Source organism: Notothenia rossii (assembly GCF_949606895.1).
Source record: "Notothenia rossii genome assembly, chromosome: 3".
In the NCBI taxonomy this organism is placed as follows: Eukaryota; Metazoa; Chordata; class Actinopteri; order Perciformes; family Nototheniidae; genus Notothenia; species Notothenia rossii.
This window is the reverse complement of record NC_136901.1, coordinates 41,586,540-41,605,247: the sequence shown is the minus strand read 5'-3', so window position 1 is coordinate 41,605,247 and position 18,708 is coordinate 41,586,540. Positions and strand designations below refer to the sequence as shown.

Sequence of the window (18,708 nt, the reverse complement as noted above, 5' to 3'; positions counted from 1 at the left end):
AATGAGCTCTGGTATCGGGGTGGGGAGAGAAGGTAGATGCAGAGGCTGCAGAAACAGCCAGAGCCTTTCCCCTCTAACACACCCCTCATTTGGTTCATGAGCACTGGGCAGAGTCCCCTGTCAACTCTCCTTATATTCCTCCGGAGACCAGTTGGGACATGGCAGCATCCCACTTCGCCTGTTAGACCATATCGTTAAATGAGCTCTGGTATCGGGGTGGGGAGAGAAGGTAGATGCAGAGGCTGCAGAAACAGCCAGAGCCTTTCCCCTCTAACACACCCCTCATTTGGTTCATGAGCACTGGGCAGAGTCCCCTGTCAACTCTCCTTATATTCCTCCGGAGACCAGTTGGGACATGGCAGCATCCCACTTCGGCTGTTAGACCATATCGTTAAATGAGCTCTGGTATCGGGGTGGGGAGAGAAGGTAGATGCAGAGGCTGCAGAAACAGCCAGAGCCTTTCCCCTCTAACACACCCCTCATTTGGTGCATTGAACCCCTCGCACCTGCCCCCGGAGGAGTCAGGTACCCGGAGGCGCACGGTGGATGGCCAGGGCGAGACCGCGACACCGCACTGGAGTCAGAGTTCCGAGTTTTTCGAGCCAGGTCCCGGTGAAACGCAGTACGGAGCACCCGGCAGGAACCTCCAGCAGACCCCCCCGCGCGGTTCCCTCGTCCCTCGGAAGAGGCGGAGAGGTGGGTGTTTTTCATCTGCTGGCGGACTGCCGGGGAGAACGTGCTGCTCGGGAGCCAGGCTCAGAGTTAGTGGCAGTGAGAGCCCGTGCACCTGCGTTTTACAGCAGGCACGCTCTGGTATCGGGGTGGGGAGAGAAGGTAGATGCAGAGGCTGCAGAAACAGCCAGAGCCTTTCCCCTCTAACACACCCCTCATTTGGTGCATTGAACCCCTCGCACCTGCCCCCGGAGGAGTCAGGTACCCGGAGGCGCACGGTGGATGGCCAGGGCGAGACCGCGACACCGCACTGGAGTCAGAGTTCCGAGTTTTTCGAGCCAGGTCCCGGTGAAACGCAGTACGGAGCACCCGGCAGGAACCTCCAGCAGACCCCCCCGCGCGGTTCCCTCGTCCCTCGGAAGAGGCGGAGAGGTGGGTGTTTTTCATCTGCTGGCGGACTGCCGGGGAGAACGTGCTGCTCGGGAGCCAGGCTCAGAGTTAGTGGCAGTGAGAGCCCGTGCACCTGCCTTTTACAGCAGGCACGCTCTGGTATCGGGGTGGGGAGAGAAGGTAGATGCAGAGGCTGCAGAAACAGCCAGAGCCTTTCCCCTCTAACACACCCCTCATTTGGTGCATTGAACCCCTCGCACCTGCCCCCGGAGGAGTCAGGTACCCGGAGGCGCACGGTGGATGGCCAGGGCGAGACTGCGACACCGCACTGGAGTCAGAGTTCCGAGTTTTTCGAGCCATGTCCCGGTGAAACGCAGTACGGAGCACCCGGCAGGAACCTCCAGCAGACCCCCCCGCGCGGTTCCCTCGTCCCTCGGAAGAGGCGGAGAGGTGGGTGTTTTTCATCTGCTGGCGGACTGCCGGGGAGAACGTGCTGCTCGGGAGCCAGGCTCAGAGTTAGTGGCAGTGAGAGCCCGTGCACCTGCCTTTTACAGCAGGCACGCTCTGGTATCGGGGTGGGGAGAGAAGGTAGATGCAGAGGCTGCAGAAACAGCCAGAGCCTTTCCCCTCTAACACACCCCTCATTTGGTGCATTGAACCCCTCGCACCTGCCCCCGGAGGAGTCAGGTACCCGGAGGCGCACGGTGGATGGCCAGGGCGAGACCGCGACACCGCACTGGAGTCAGAGTTCCGAGTTTTTCGAGCCAGGTCCCGGTGAAACGCAGTACGGAGCACCCGGCAGGAACCTCCAGCAGACCCCCCCGCGCGGTTCCCTCGTCCCTCGGAAGAGGCGGAGAGGTGGGTGTTTTTCATCTGCTGGCGGACTGCCGGGGAGAACGTGCTGCTCGGGAGCCAGGCTCAGAGTTAGTGGCAGTGAGAGCCCGTGCACCTGCCTTTTACAGCAGGCACGCTCTGGTATCGGGGTGGGGAGAGAAGGTAGATGCAGAGGCTGCAGAAACAGCCAGAGCCTTTCCCCTCTAACACACCCCTCATTTGGTGCATTGAACCCCTCGCACCTGCCCCCGGAGGAGTCAGGTACCCGGAGGCGCACGGTGGATGGCCAGGGCGAGACCGCCACACCGCACTGGAGTCAGAGTTCCGAGTTTTTCGAGCCAGGTCCCGGTGAAACGCAGTACGGAGCACCCGGCAGGAACCTCCAGCAGACCCCCCCGCGCGGTTCCCTCGTCCCTCGGAAGAGGCGGAGAGGTGGGTGTTTTTCATCTGCTGGCGGACTGCCGGGGAGAACGTGCTGCTCGGGAGCCAGGCTCAGAGTTAGTGGCAGTGAGAGCCCGTGCACCTGCCTTTTACAGCAGGCACGCGCTGGTATCGGGGTGGGGAGAGAAGGTAGATGCAGAGGCTGCAGAAACAGCCAGAGCCTTTCCCCTCTAACACACCCCTCATTTGGTTCATGAGCACTGGGCAGAGTCCCCTGTCAACTCTCCTTATATTCCTCCGGAGACCAGTTGGGACATGGCAGCATCCCACTTCGCCTGGTAGGCCATATCGTTAAATGAGCTCAGTAATGTACTGCACAACATCATATGGGTAAAATGAGCTATATAATGCACTGCAAAATCACATTTGGTTTATTTCCAAAAAGCCTGGAAAAAACACATATCCATCATGTCCTGTAAAATATCATTCTTTGTTTATTTCCATCCTTCAGGCAAATACACATATCTTTGTCCGCTCCAGGATTACCCGTAGTTTGGATGAACCGACCGCCAAGCACCGGAAGCTGGACCCGGGGAGGAGGCCCTCCGATGGCGGGTCAAATTTGATGATACCGCAGCTGGCTGGACACTAGCCGTAGAAGAACACCTGGGCGGGACAAGGCATGTCCCTCTTTGCAGACAAGCATATGCGCTCCCAGGAGCAGAGTCAAACCCGCAGTTTGGAGGAACCGACCGCCAAGCACCGGAAGCTGGACCCGAGGAGGAGGCCCTCCGATGGCGGGTCACATTTGATGATACCGCAGCTGGCTGGACACTAGCCGTAGAAGAACACCTGGGCGGGACCAGGCATGTCCCTCTTTGCAGACAAGCATATGCGCTCCCAGGAGCAGAGTCAAACCCGCAGTTTGGAGGAACCGACCGCCAAGCACCGGAAGCTGGACCCGGGGAGGAGGCCCTCCGATGGCGGGTCACATTTGATGATACCGCAGCTGGCTGGACACTAGCCGTAGAAGAACACCTGGGCGGGACCAGGCATGTCCCTCTTTGCAGACAAGCATATGCGCTCCCAGGAGCAGAGTCAAACCCGCAGTTTGGAGGAACCGACCGCCAAGCACCGGAAGCTGGACCCGGGGAGGAGGCCCTCCGAAGGCGGGTCAAATTTGATGATACAGCAGCTGGCTGGACACTAGCCGTAGAAGAACACCTGGGCGGGACCAGGCATGTCCCTCTTTGCAGACAAGCATATGCGCTCCCAGGAGCAGAGTCAAACCCGCAGTTTGGAGGAACCGACCGCCAGAGCACCGGCACGAAGCCGGGCCGGCAGAGGCCTTCCAATGGCGGGTCACGTTTGCCATTCGATCAATGTCTTTGCAGACAAGCATATATGTGGTTGTTACGCAGGATCAAACAGGTAGTTTGATGAAGTAGGGTCCTGTGCCCGGAGCAAGGCCAATTGCTGAATGCCGCAGCCGACTAAGGCCGCTATGCCACAGTGGAGGATGAGAGAAACAGGTGTTTGTCTTGCATTCCGCGGCAAAGTGGGGAGGTGGAACTTCCACCCCGCTACGGAACCTGTGGTGGGACCCCTGAGTCAGACGGTTCGTCTTGGAAACGCTTCATATCGGTCGGCCTGGGAGGTAAGAGACACGCAGGGTAACGGACACGCAGGGTTACCCCCACGCAGCCCACGCAACACGGAGGAGGCAGGGGAGTCTGGTACCCGGAGGCGCATGGCCGCAACACCGCACTGGAGTCAGGGTTTCGAGTTTTTCGAGCCAGGTCCCAGTGAACGCAAGACTCCAGCAGGAGCCTCCAGCAGACCCCCCCGACGTTTCCCTCGTCCCTCCCGGCCATCAGAGTCGAACCCGCAGTTCGGAGGAACCGACCGCCAGAGCACCGGCACGAAGCCGGGCCGGCGGAGGCCTTCCGATGGCGGGTCACGTTTGCCATTCGATCAATGTCTTTGCAGACAAGCATATATGTGGTTGTTACGCAGGATCAAACAGGTAGTTTGATGAAGTAGGGTCCTGTGCCCGGAGCAAGGCCAATTGCTGAATGCCGCAGCCGACTAAGGCCGCTATACCAGAGTGGAGGATGAGAGAAACAGGTGTTTGTCTTGCATTCCGCGGAATAGTGGGGAGGTGGAACTTCCACCCCGCTACGGAACCTGTGGTGGGACCCCTGAGTCAGACGGTTCGTCTTGGAAACGCTTCATATCGGTCGGCCTGGGAGGTAAGAGACACGCAGGGTAACGGACACGCAGTGTTACCCCCACGCAGCCCACGCAACACGGAGGAGGCAGGGGAGTCTGGTACCCGGAGGCGCATGGCCGCAACACCGCACTGGAGTCAGGGTTTCGAGTTTTTCGAGCCAGGTCCCAGTGAACGCAAGACTCCAGCAGGAGCCTCCAGCAGACCCCCCCGACGTTTCCCTCGTCCCTCCCGGCCATCAGAGTCGAACCCGCAGTTCGGAGGAACCGACCGCCAGAGCACCGGCACGAGGCCGGGCCGGCGGAAGCCCTCCGATGGCGGGTCGCGTTTGCCATTCGATCAGTGAGAAATCAGAAGAGGAAGGGGGAAAAAAAAGACTAACTTGTCTTTTTGGAGTTCCATAAAAAATGGGTGAAAATGAAAAAATGTATCCGAGAATAGTGCCCCATAAGGCGGATAAAGTCCCCTGTCAACTCCCCTTACCTTCTTCCACACTCTGAAAAAGTCAGTTATTTTTTGGAGAACCATCAAAAAGGGCTAAAAGTGTTGAAATGTATCCGAGAATAGTGCCCCATAAGGCGGATAAAGTCCCCTGTCAACTCCCCTTACCTTCCTCCACACTCTGAAAAAGTCAGTTATTTTTTGGAGAACCATCAAAAAGGGCTAAAAGTGTTGAAATGTATCCGAGAATAGTGCCCCATAAGGCGGATAAAGTCCCCTGTCAACTCCCCTTACCTTCCTCCACACTCTGAAAAAGTCAGAGTTATTTCTTGGAGAACCATCAAAAAGGGCTAAAAGTGTTGAAATGTATCCGAGAATAGTGCCCCATAAGGCGGATAAAGTCCCCTGTCAACTCCCCTTACCTTCCTCCACACTCTGAAAAAGTCAGAGTTATTTTTTGGAGAACCATCAAAAAGGGCTAAAAGTGTTGAAATGTATCCGAAAATAGTGCCTCATGAGGCGGATTGAGTCCCCTGTCAACTCCCCTTACCTTCCTCCAGAGCCCAGTTCAAAAACTTTAAGTTTGGTAAGAATGCTGGGGGGTCTCCAGGCAACAAAATGTATCCGAGCCAAAGTGCACATACAGCGGATGAATTCCTCCATGAAGTTACACAGCCGTTTTTTTTCTGAGTCCTCTCAAAAACCGGGTTTCCGATTTCGTGCAGAAGGTAGCTTGTAAAACATGAACGGTTTTTTACAACGGAGGAGGGGAAGTCTGGATTCCCCTCTCCGTTGTACCTTGCAACGGGGGAGGGGAAAAGTGTTCGGCGCTTCGTCCCGAAGCGCCGAACACTTTTCCCCTTCTCCAATTCTCAGATCCCCTCTCCCATGTAATTTTAAAAGTTCATTTTTTGATTATTTTAACATATAATTGACCGTTTTCTTTCATTTTTTTTCCTTCCACGGGTGGGGGCCTATGGCAGGCTGCCTATGAGCTCCCAAATTTGGCCCGGATCATCCGGGATTTGTGGGATAAGCTCCATAAACTGACAAAGTCATCCAAATATGTCGCTTTTATAGCCCAAAGATATATCATGCAAATACATTAAAATAGTAAAAGGTACGATTGTGCTCGGCATTAACCGGAATTTGATTTATATAGCCCCCAAAAAATGATTAAAAATCATTTTCGTGGGGAAAAGTGTTAAAACGCCTGATTAAAGCATTTGCGGGACCCCAGCGAGCTCCAGACTATGTGCAATGTGTCGGGGACCCTGGAGAACGATAAGACCCATCATTTAAATACAAAAAACACCATTAAAAGTCACTTTTAAGGGCAAAAAACAGCCTCTGTCCACTTCGTTAACAAACTGATAGGCAAATGGACAAAAGTGTGAATAAAGCATTTGCGGGACCCCAGCGAGCTCCAGACTAGTTGCATTGTTTCGGGGACCCTGGAGAACGATAAGACCCATCATTTAAATACAAAAAACACCATTAAAAGTCACTTTTAGGGGCGAAAAACAGCCTCTGTCCACTTCGTTAACAAACTGATAGGCAAATGGACAAAAGTGTGATTAAAGCATTTGCGGGACCCCAGCGAGCTCCAGACTAGTTGCATTGTTTCGGGGACCCTCCGCAATGATAAGACCCATCATTTAAATGCCAAAAATACCATTAAAAGTCACTTTTAGGGGCGAAAAACAGCCTCTGTCCACTTCGTTAACAAACTGATAGGCAAATGGACAAAATCGTGATTAAAGCATTTTGCAGGACACCAGCGAGCTCCAGACTATGTGCATTGTTTCGGGGACCCTTGAGAACGATAAGACCCATCATTTAAATACCAAAAACACCATTAAAAGTCACTTTTAGGGGCAAAAAACAGCCTCTGTCCACTTCGTTAACAAACTGATAGGCAAATGGACAAAAGTGTGATTAAAGCATTTGCGGGACCCCAGCGAGCTCCAGACTAGTTGCATTGTTTCGGGGACCCTCCGCAATGATAAGACCCATCATTTAAATACAAAAAACACCATTAAAAGTCACTTTTAGGGGCAAAAAACAGCCTCTGTCCACTTCGTTAACAAACTGATAGGCAAATGGACAAAATCGTGATTAAAGCATTTGCGGGACCCCAGCGAGCTCCAGACTAGTTGCATTGTTTCGGGGACCCTGGAGAACGATAAGAACCATCATTTAAATACAAAAAACACCATTAAAAGTCACTTTTAAGGGCAAAAAACAGCCTCTGTCCACTTCGTTAACAAACTGATAGGCAAATGGACAAAATTTTGAATAAAGCATTTGCGGGACCCCAGCGAGCTCCAGACTAGTTGCATTGTTTCGGGGACCCTCCGCAATGATAAGACCCATCATTTAAATACAAAAAACACCATTAAAAGTCACTTTTAGGGGCAAAAAACAGCCTCTGTCCACTTCGTTAACAAACTGATAGGCAAATGGACAAAAGTGTGATTAAAGCATTTGCGGGACTCCCGCGAGCTCCAGACTATGTGCATTGTGTTGGGGACCCTGGAGAACGATAAGACCCATCATTTAAATACAAAAAACACCATTAAAAGTCACTTTTAGGGGCGAAAAACAGCCTCTGTCCACTTCGTTAACAAACTGATAGGCAAATGGACAAAAGTGTGATTAAAGCATTTGCGGGACCCCAGCGAGCTCCAGACTAGTTGCATTGTTTCGGGGACCCTCCGCAATGATAAGACCCATCATTTAAATACAAAAAACACCATTAAAAGTCACTTTTAGGGGAGAAAAACAGCCTCTGTCCACTTCGTTAACAAACTGATAGGCAAATGGACAAAAGTGTGATTAAAGCATTTGCGGGACCCCAGCGAGCTCCAGACTAGTTGCATTGTTTTGGGGACCCTCCGCAATGATAAGACCCATCATTTAAATGCCAAAAACACCATTAAAAGTCACTTTTAGGGGCGAAAAACAGCCTCTGTCCACTTTGTTAACAAACTGATAAGCAAATGGACAAAATCGTGATTAAAGCATTTTGCAGGACACCAGCGAGCTCCAGACTATGTGCATTGTTTCGGGGACCCTGGAGAACGATAAGACCCATCATTTAAATACCAAAAACACCATTAAAAGTCACTTTTAGGGGCAAAAAACAGCCTCTGTCCACTTCGTTAACAAACTGATAGACAAATGGACAAAAGTGTGATTAAAGCATTTGCGGGACACCAGCGAGCTCCAGACTAGTTGCATTGTTTCGGGGACCCTGGAGAACGATAAGACCCATCATTTAAATACAAAAAACACCATTAAAAGTCACTTTTAGGGGCAAAAAACAGCCTCTGTCCACTTCGTTAACAAACTGATAGGCAAATGGACAAAAGTGTGATTAAAGCATTTGCGGGACCCCAGCGAGCTCCAGACTATGTGCAATGTTTCGGGGACCCTGGAGAAGGATAAGACCCATCATTTAAATGCCAAAAACACCATTAAAAGTCACTTTTAGGGGCGAAAAACAGCCTCTGTCCACTTCGTTAACAAACTGATAGGCAAATGGACAGAAGGGGGAACACGGCCCAGCCGCTGCTCCGCTGCTCCAGACTATGTGCAATGTGTCGGGGAGCCTCCACAATGATAAGACCCATCATTTAAATGCAAAACCCACCATTAAAAGTCACTTTTAGGGGCGAAAAACAGCCTCTGTCCACTTCGTTAACAAACTGATAGGCAAATGGACAAAGGTGTGAATAAAGCATTTGCGGGACCCCAGCGAGCTCCAGACTAGTTGCATTGTTTCGGGGACCCTGGAGAACGATAAGACCCATCATTTAAATACAAAAAACACCATTAAAAGTCACTTTTAGGGGCGAAAAACAGCCTCTGTCCACTTCGTTAACAAACTGATAGGCAAATGGACAAAATCGTGATTAAAGCATTTGCGGGACCCCAGCGAGCTCCAGACTATGTGCAATGTTTCGGGGACCCTGGAGAAGGATAAGACCCATCATTTAAATGCCAAAAACACCATTAAAAGTCACTTTTAGGGGCGAAAAACAGCCTCTGTCCACTTCGTTAACAAACTGATAGGCAAATGGACAGAAGGGGGAACACGGCCCAGCCGCTGCTCCGCTGCTCCAGACTATGTGCAATGTGTCGGGGAGCCTCCACAATGATAAGACCCATCATTTAAATGCAAAACCCACCATTAAAAGTCACTTTTAGGGGCGAAAAACAGCCTCTGTCCACTTCGTTAACAAACTGATAGGCAAATGGACAAAGGTGTGAATAAAGCATTTGCGGGACCCCAGCGAGCTCCAGACTAGTTGCATTGTTTCGGGGACCCTGGAGAACGATAAGACCCATCATTTAAATACAAAAAACACCATTAAAAGTCACTTTTAGGGGCGAAAAACAGCCTCTGTCCACTTCGTTAACAAACTGATAGGCAAATGGACAAAATCGTGATTAAAGCATTTGCGGGACCCCAGCGAGCTCCAGACTAGTTGCATTGTTTCGGGGACCCTCCGCAATGATAAGACCCATCATTTAAATACAAAAAACACCATTAAAAGTCACTTTTAGGGGCGAAAAACAGCCTCTGTCCACTTCGTTAACAAACTGATAGGCAAATGGACAGAAGGGGGAACACGGCCCAGCCGCTGCTCCGCTGCTCCAGACTATGTGCAATGTGTCGGGGAGCCTCCACAATGATAAGACCCATCATTTAAATGCAAAACCCACCATTAAAAGTCACTTTTAGGGGCGAAAAACAGCCTCTGTCCACTTCGTTAACAAACTGATAGGCAAATGGACAAAAGTGTGAATAAAGCATTTGCGGGACCCCAGCGAGCTCCAGACTAGTTGCATTGTTTCGGGGACCCTGGAGAACGATAAGACCCATCATTTAAATACAAAAAACACCATTAAAAGTCACTTTTAGGGGCGAAAAACAGCCTCTGTCCACTTCGTTAACAAACTGATAGGCAAATGGACAAAATCGTGATTAAAGCATTTGCGGGACCCCAGCGAGCTCCAGACTAGTTGCATTGTTTCGGGGACCCTCCGCAATGATAAGACCCATCATTTAAATACAAAAAACACCATTAAAAGTCACTTTTAGGGGCGAAAAACAGCCTCTGTCCACTTCGTTAACAAACTGATAGGCAAATGGACAGAAGGGGGAACACGGCCCAGCCGCTGCTCCGCTGCTCCAGACTATGTGCAATGTGTCGGGGAGCCTCCACAATGATAAGACCCATCATTTAAATGCAAAACCCACCATTAAAAGTCACTTTTAGGGGCGAAAAACAGCCTCTGTCCACTTCGTTAACAAACTGATAGGCAAATGGACAAAATCGTGATTAAAGCATTTTGCGGGACCCCAGCGAGCTCCAGACTATGTGCAATGTGTCGGGGACCCTGGAGAACGATAAGACCCATCATTTAAATACAAAAAACACCATTAAAAGTCACTTTTAGGGGCAAAAAACAGCCTTTGTCCACTTGGTTAACAAACTGATGGACAAAAGTGTGAAAACGGCCGAGCCGCTGCTCTCAGGGCCTCAGACTCACAGGCACACACACACACACACACACACACACATGCAGAGATCCAGGAGCAGGAATCCTAGGCACACGAGTGTTAAAAGTGCGTTAAACTGTTTTAATCCGATTATTTTACCCACACAGCAAAATGAGCATCCCCAAATGAACACTGTCAGATTTGATTTCAACACTTTGACAGTGTCTATATGGGTCCACACCACATAGAGTTAATTTAACTCTTTTTAAAGAGTTGGTTTCTTAACACTATTCAGAGTAATTATTAACTCTATATGGAGTTAAAATGTAACTCTTTCATAACACTAACCAGTGTTAGTTTTTCTCAACACTTGCATGGTGTTAAATATTAACTCTCTCACAGAATAGTTTATTAACTATGAAAGTGTTACTCATATATCAACACTATAAAGTGTAAATAAAGCTCTAATAAAGTATAACAATTACTAAAAAAATAAAGTAGGCTAAAGTTGTTTGAAACAAGATTTATTTTCAAACATATACAAACAAATGCTTTTGACACAAAAGCATTTTAAAATACATTTCAAAATACACAGCAATATGGAACAATGTATGCTCTCTCATTTTCATTAGAGTATTGCCTATCAAAGGGTCTAACATAGGTGAGCTGGTCAATACAAATAACAGCATGTTCATTGCTTTGGTCCTCTATACAGTAGGCATGAAAGTGATCATCAAAGTACAGCGTGTGAACAGTGCAACCAATTATGAAAGCACGCTGCTCATGAATGATGATGTTGCGTATTTTCATGAACACAGGTAGGTCATGGAATGTTCCAGTGCATATGTATAGATCAATTTGGTATTCAGTGCCATCATTTTTGACCCATCTTGTAGTTGAAACCTCTGAAAATGCATCTAAATGCAACATCTGACACAGTGATTCTGCACCTTCCAAGCTATTTATTGTTTTCATTTTTAAAGGACCAATCTCAAACCTTTTAAAATAATAGTTTTCATAATAAAAAGCCATTTGCCGCTGGTGTTGCTTAACAAGAGATTTTGTAAGGTTTTTGATTTTTTTTACAGACCTTTTAAAAAAATTATGTTTTGCTTCGAATCGCATACACCACATATGGATAAGAGGGCCAATTTTTTTAATACATCTCGGATAGTGAATCATTAAGTGGTGTTTGGGAATCAATTTCTTATCAGGAAACAACACTTTGAACATGTTGTGGTGGTCACAGATCAAATGTTTTAGGTAACTTATCATTCCATCAGTCAGGATAGAGGAGAAAACAATATTAACTATTTGCAACAAAAGGTTCCAATACTTATTTTCTCTTTCAACCACATCGCCAAAGATAAGTGGGGTATTGCGGAGAACACACAATGACTGAATGGCGTTTAAACCTAAGTGCTTGCTGTTGTCATCCAGTTTTAAAGCACTTGGTTTGTTTTTACGTTCCAGGTAACCATAGTTAAAACTCTGTACCCTGTCTGACAGTGCATTCAAAGAGATGTAACCATTTTTCATTAGGTACTGAAAGAAAAGCTTTAGCTCATACTGTACAACACCCTCTAACAAATCATGCATTATATCAACTGCAAAATTGTCAGTGCTATGAAAATACTGCAATGAATTGAGCACACAAGATGTTTTAACACCATAAATGGAAGGTAGAGCAGGATCTTCACTTAATGCATTACAATGTTCAACGTGAAGTTCTCTGGAGCGCAGGATCAGCCCAGGATCAGTCTCAGTGAACACAGACTGAAAGTCTTTCTATTTTGTTAAACAAAACCTGCAACAGTTTATTGCGTTGAAAGACTCGACGAAGCCCAGCAAGCCATTTAAAGCGAGATTGTCGCCTGTCACTTGAAATACCGACCCAAACAATGGTTGTTCAATAAATGGAAGTTTGATTCCTTCTGTTTCTAAAATGTTAAGATCATCAATCAGAGGCTTGAGTATTGCTTCAAATCCGTATTTTTTTTGATCTTGGGTGTAAAAAAGAGCTGCAAGATGCACATTCATAAGCGCAGAGTTAAACTTTGGTGTAAGGTTCTTTAACGTAAAATAAACACAAACAAGTTTATGGATCCCCTTCTTAGAACCTAATGGGTTAGCGGTTTCAAAGTCATCGTAATATAGCAAAATCTGTAGAGCATGTCTATGTTGTGAAAACAGAGGATGATTTTGGAAATATGACCCATCATTAATGTCTTTGTAAGTCCCCTTTTCACTGCATTTGTCTTGCAAGAAGCATTCTCTTATCTCACTGTTTTTCAAAATAGATTTTATGGTACCTAAAATCGGTACATACATCTATTTGTCTGTTACAGGAATCTGACTATAGACACCTGTAGTTCTATCCCTACGTGTATCCAATCGCACACCAAGGATAAATTCTTTAGGCTCAACTAATTCCCATTTTTCATAGAAATATTTGTCTCTCTTTGTCACTGTGTTCAAGGTTGAAAATTGATTATCTAATTGATTTAAACTGTGCTCTATTTTCTCATAAATGCCTGACTCCATAGTTTGAGGAGAAAATGTTTGAAGAACTGCTTCCCGTGCTTGATTTTGAACATCATTGACAACTTCCTCCATTGAAGAAACTATTGTTTGGACGGTGCTTTCAGAAATACCAGAAGCTTGTAAGTGAGAAACAATAGATCCGCACATGTTATCAAGCGATTTCTGTGTGATAACAGGGGGGACCTGTAACATGGCTGCAGAAGTTGTTGGCTGCTCACTTGATTCCATCTCAAAATGTCTTTGTGTCTGTGTGATCACTTCTTGGTTAGTATTGACCTGCTCATCATGGTGATGTACGTTGTTAAGGTGCTTTCTGAAGCCATTGTATGTGCAAAAAGAGGAAGGACATCCTTGTTCTCCACATCTTAAACGCAAGCTTTTTGCAGGATATAAGCCGTGCTGAAATGTCAAATGTTGACAAAGAACTGAACAATTGTTGTGGTGCGTTTTACAAACAAAGCATGTAAACATGCTCAGGCACTTTTTGGAACTGTCCTCTGAACTTGTTGAACTTGTCTTCGTGAATTGGCTGTTACTCACGCAGTAGTCGTGCTCTTAGTTCTTTGACTCGTGGGCTTTCCTTTGCATTACCAACATCGATGTTGTACACCGTTGTTTGGATGAAGATGTAGAAATTGGAGAGAGCTTCATCATAAGAAAGGCTGAAGACATAGTGAGCTTTGAAAAGGGCATCAAAAGCAGCCACCGATGTCTGAGCGTTGCATGGTATGGGTTTGTGGTCCACAACGATGACGAACCTCTGGATTTTCTTCCTTTGCTCACCAATGCAGAGGAGGAAGGGCTGTCTTGCTTCAACTTTCTCCAGGAATGTGGTGAGGCTGGCTCCCTGCTGTAGATTGAATGACAAATGCAGTAAGTGAGGAGTAAGATTTATTCTTGCAGTCTTATATCAAACTGCAACTGCAACACATCTTACATACAACCACAGCACACAAAAAAAAAAAATCTAATGGTACATACCTTAAGAAATCTTACAAGATGGTTTGCCGCCTGTGCTGAGCTTATCTTGGAAGTTTTTTTATGGCCTCTGGGCGTTGGGGGCAGGAGATGCAATAGCAACAGGAGAGCTGAAATGTCACCATCCCAGCCTTGAAAATAAACAGAGGAGAAAGTATTAGAAAAAATATATAAATTGAAGCTGCAGTCAATAATCAAGGGACCATAGAGGTGAATCATTTTTGAAAATTATAATTTTTCTAGGGTTCCTACTTGAGTTGTAGTTGAGGCTACTGTTACATATTTAACTTATTAAACAGGCAACTTCTTTATCTTAAAAACACAACTGTTATTATTTACCAAAGTCGTTCTCAGTCTCAGGGTCAAAAGCTGCCAGCAGCTCCTCAACATGAAGATTTGAGGGAAGACTCTGGCATTCTGCAATGACTTTGTTCTTGAAATATGATGGCCACTTTGCCAGGAACTTCCTGGATACTTCGTCACCAAACATCATGGAAAAATCCTGGTCAATCTTTAAACAAAGACCATGTCCATAAAAAAAGTTATTTAAACGTACTTGATATTTTTAAGGAATCTGTTTTCAAATATTCAAAATACAGTTTAATAATCTTTACATTTACTTACCAATTCAGGTATGTCAAGGAAACGATGGAAGACGTCTAAGACTGAAGATGTTGCATCCTGGTCATGAATCAGCTTCTGTCTGTACTCAAAGGTGGCTCTCATCTTGTCTTTGACCACACCTTTGTCTGTTGAATGTCGAATTATTGAGAGAGCCTCCCTGCACTCCTCACCGAAGAGCTGCTCACCAATCAACAGAGATTCTCTTTCAGTTGTTGGGCCGTCCTTGAAATTAGGCCTGGAGCGCCCACGGAAGCCGTCATAGGTGTTGCGTTGGACTGTCTTCAGTCTCCAAGCGAGATAGCCAGTATTGGCATCAGGGTCATAGTAATGCTCCTGCTCACACAAGCATTCACACGAACAAATCACAATAAGAAATATATATCAAATATTAATCAGAATCATGGTCTAATGACATAAGTACTACAACAACACAGTTTACAGACTTCAAGGAGAGCTTAAAACTTACATATCCATGTTTGGAGTATGGATCTTGGAGATATGGGAAAAGGGTCACAATTCCCAGGGCATAACTGGTTCGCACACTTGTGGGTGGAATCCTTCTTTTAAAAACAAAATTATTATTACATTTGTGTCTGATCCATTTGGGTTTTTCTTAGTCATTTTTTGTGATTTCTTACCCATAGGATTCTGTCATTTCTGCAACCAGAATGTTTATCATCTGTCTACGTGTGGCATCTGACAGAGTTTTGGTTTTGTCATACTCTTTGAAGATTTCTTCACCCTTTGGATTGGACTTCAAAACCGTATCAACCTTCTGCCAAACGTTTTTTTTCAAAATATTAGGGTTAATGATTAAGCAAATTAAATATTTCTAGGTAAGTACGTTTTTTATTACAATATTACAAAAAAAGAGTATACGTTGCATGATCATAGTATAATTGTTTACTAATCTAAACATTTGAGACAGTTATATAGGATTTCAAGGTTTACCTGTCTTGATTCTTCACGATCCACTTCTCCTGGACCCCTCTTTCTGTTATTTTTCGATGAGAGGATAACAGTCGAATCAGATGAAATGGAGGAAGATGGTGATGGTGTAGGGTTCGGCAATGAAGCTGGTGATGCTGTAAGATCGAAGATTGAATCAGCTGATGCTGTTAGGTCCGGCAACACTGATGAGTCTGATTCGTCTTCTACAAAATTAACCTCGAGATCTAAAAATTGACACAGGAGAATAAAAGAAGAATAAAAAAAGTGTTAAGATGTTATGATATGTAAAAAAAATATTTTTTTAAATGTAAATAAAATGTTGTTGATTAACACATAATTTCAAACTATTTCCTAAAAATGTGTTGGTACAGTATGAGAAAGTATCAGTTGTAGACATGAAGTAATATTGATGCATCCATATTAAACAAAGACTGAGTCAAATCTTCCAAACCTTTATTTAACAACCGTACCTGTTACTGGATACTGGCGGAATCCAACCTTGAAGTTTCGGACCCCTGATTTAATCAGTTCATCAAATATGTCGGCATCAACCTCAGTATCTGATGTATCAGTCAGATTGAGCAGGCCTTCAGTTAGAAGTTGAGACTCCAGACTAAATTTGTCTGTAACTGGGAGATATAAAAAATAAATGACAATACCATGTCATTTAGACTTCCAAATTGACCTTTTTTAGTGACTTACGTTTACAATTATAATATAGATACAAACCTTCTTGAAGAAACCGGAGAAAATCAAAGTTTTCATCAATTTGTGGAACTTTAATGTATTTCTGGACTCCTCCATATTCCACCTTTGCCAGCATTTTCTGTATACATTTTAGTAAGTTAATGAGAAGTAGCTTTCTACACAATGTTATGTAATTACAATGAATAAATGAACAATCATTGTTAGACATCACATACATTATATCACATAATGTATCTTACCACAATAATTGCGAAGAGAAGATATTAATCCATCTGCCGTTTTCAAAAGCAACCTTAGACACAAACAAGCTTTTGTTATTTTTATACAAAAGACAGCACCTAAAAATGTAAGATGTCACACAAAATAATTGAATACTCTTAAGTACAACACTGTAGGTGATCTATGCAAGAGATAAAATAGGTAATAAAGCAATGCCAAATTGAATGCAGAACACCTAAAAGAAAAATATAGCTCAATCATCGTAAAAAAGCTGTAATGCTGTGACGATAAATTATTTGCCACCAGTAGAAGCTGCTGGGAGTCTTCCAGCAGCTTCTACTGAAGCCTTACGAGTAAATCGCCAGAACGCCGACACCTCCTCATCTCCACCGCTCCCATGTTTTATTTTGTACTCTCTCTCCGTTGATGCGCGGGGCTAATGCTAATGCTAATGCCGGCAAATACAATGGCGGCTAAATTGTTCAGAGTTTTACGGGGCGTGGTTTGCACTTCGCCCAGACAATCGAAATTGGTACTTTTTTCTCCCCAGGATAGTACCACCTCTCTAGCAGGCACTAAAAATGGGGGTAAAAGTTCTCTGAACTAAGTTCTCTTTTTGGTGTGAACGCAAAATTCAAGGCACTATCGGAACTAAACGGGTAAATTACTCCGGTGTGAAGGCGCCTAGATGCACCAGTAACATTAACCTTTGATGTAGTCTTGCAAGTTTCTATGATTCATTAGCAAATAAACGCAAGCCTTCAAAACAGGGATCTCATTAAATATAATACTACCGATATAACGTTCCCACTCGGTGCCTGCATTCACATAAAGGTTATGTTTGTTTGGTTATACGTTTTTTCGGCTTGGTTAGCTAGTGCTAACTCTAGCTTAATGCTAAAAGCCCACAAGCCAAACACATCTTATCTTGGCGGTGACTCGCCTGTCTTATAACACAGGAAAATAGTATATCACACTTTTGTCATGAAAACGGAAGTTTTAGCGAACTAAGAGAAATACCAATAACAAAACACAACATTAACAGAAATGATTTTAATTTACTTACCGAACAATGTCAGGGAGCAGTTAGCCGTCACGGCAAGACTCTGGTTTGAAGTGGCTAGTGCTACGGCGATGGGGGCGTGGTGATACGTTAATTTACACTTAAGGTGTTAGGTTTGGAGTTAAGAGTTAAACGTTCAGAGTTAATGTACTACAATTACACTTACAGATTTGATTTATAGATATTTCGTTTTGACACTCGTTTTTAACACCAACTATTTGTCTAATGAGAGTTAAATATAAGGGATTTAACTCTATCAGGAGTATATTTAACTCTACTCTTGTTTAAATTTCACCAACACCAAAATATTAACACTTCTCAATTTGCTGTGCAGGATTAAGTGTTTGCAAGGCGGGGAAAGTATTCCTGCAGCCCCTCCATCACGGTGGTGATGATTAGAAATGATTTCCAGGTCAGAAGCGGTTTTTAAAAGTGGCCCAAAAATATTTCAATCTGTTTAAAAAGCACAAAGTGATTTGAGTGCAGTTCTCATGTGTCCCCACAGGAGGGCTTCTCGTCCCAGGGAGCACAGTGCTTTCAAAGTCAAAAATACAACCCAAAAAAGGGCAAATCGATGGATTTAAAGCGCAGGGAAGCTCCGCACCGCACACAGGTACATTCCTAAATCCCCACCATAGTCACCACGGGGATTTAAACTAGTTTATGCGGGGGAAAGAGTGCTGAAAATCGGATTAAACCCTGCTCACAGTGTGGTAAGAGCCAGATTGTTTCAGAGAGTAAGGATACCATGGACCATTTGCATCCAAAATGATCCATTTAAAAGCCATGTGTAAGGGGGGGGAAAGTGCAAGTGCAGAGAGGAGCCTGAAAATGCCTCTCCAGGACCCCGGGGAGCAGCTCCCAGGGGCTGGAGAGGGGGAGACATGTGGCTCACAGGCAGGCCTGGGGGCCCCTGCAGAGCCCACAGCTGCTGGGCATCGACATTGGAGGTGGGCAGTCCGCCTTTCAGCACCCACACTCGGCCCTGGCACCCGCATATCCTCTCTGAAGCCAATCTACAAGAAGCAACTATGCCTCCAAACTCTTTGCTTACGGCCATACCACTCTGATCACGCCCGATCTCGTCCGATCTCGTCCGATCTCGGAAGCTAAGCAGGGTCGGGCCGGGTCAGTACTTGGATGGGAGACCGCCTGGGAATA

General features: G+C 45.7%; 1 protein-coding gene across 6 annotated transcripts; it reads right to left on the bottom strand.

Moving 5' to 3' along the window:
• Window positions 1–10,968: 10,968 nt before the first annotated feature.
• On the bottom strand, window positions 10,969–18,307 carry LOC307033511 (uncharacterized protein). 6 transcript variants are annotated; one of them, XM_079672022.1, is made up of 11 exons: window positions 17,551–18,306; window positions 16,505–16,557; window positions 16,287–16,383; window positions 16,028–16,186; window positions 15,558–15,781; window positions 15,245–15,381; window positions 15,073–15,166; window positions 14,607–14,939; window positions 14,322–14,493; window positions 13,986–14,113; window positions 10,969–13,854 (listed from the first exon to the last, which is right to left on the bottom strand). In XM_079672022.1, the coding sequence occupies exons 3-11, from the start codon at window positions 16,378–16,380 to the stop codon at window positions 13,537–13,539; spliced, it is 1,659 nt and encodes a 552-aa protein (XP_079528148.1). In that variant the 5' UTR covers window positions 16,381–16,383; window positions 16,505–16,557; window positions 17,551–18,306; the 3' UTR covers window positions 10,969–13,536. The 6 variants fall into 6 exon arrangements, with proteins under 6 accessions (XP_079528148.1, XP_079528147.1, XP_079528144.1 ...); XM_079672021.1 differs by having other exon boundaries at window positions 16,505–18,306; XM_079672018.1 differs by having other exon boundaries at window positions 16,287–16,557.
• Between the last annotated feature and the right edge of the window lie 401 nt (window positions 18,308–18,708).

Bases quoted from the DNA above. Each gene is read 5' to 3' on its own strand.
- LOC307033511 (XM_079672017.1), bottom strand. From the start codon at position 16,482: ATGTATGTGATGTCTAACAATGATTGTTCATTTATTCATTGTAATTAC. The intron at 15,382-15,557 runs GTAAACCTTGAA...AACGTTTGGCAG, and splicing joins ATCGTGAAGAATCAAGACAG to AAGGTTGATACGGTTTTGAA. The intron at 15,167-15,244 runs GTAAGAAATCAC...TGTTTTTAAAAG, and splicing joins GAAATGACAGAATCCTATGG to AAGGATTCCACCCACAAGTG.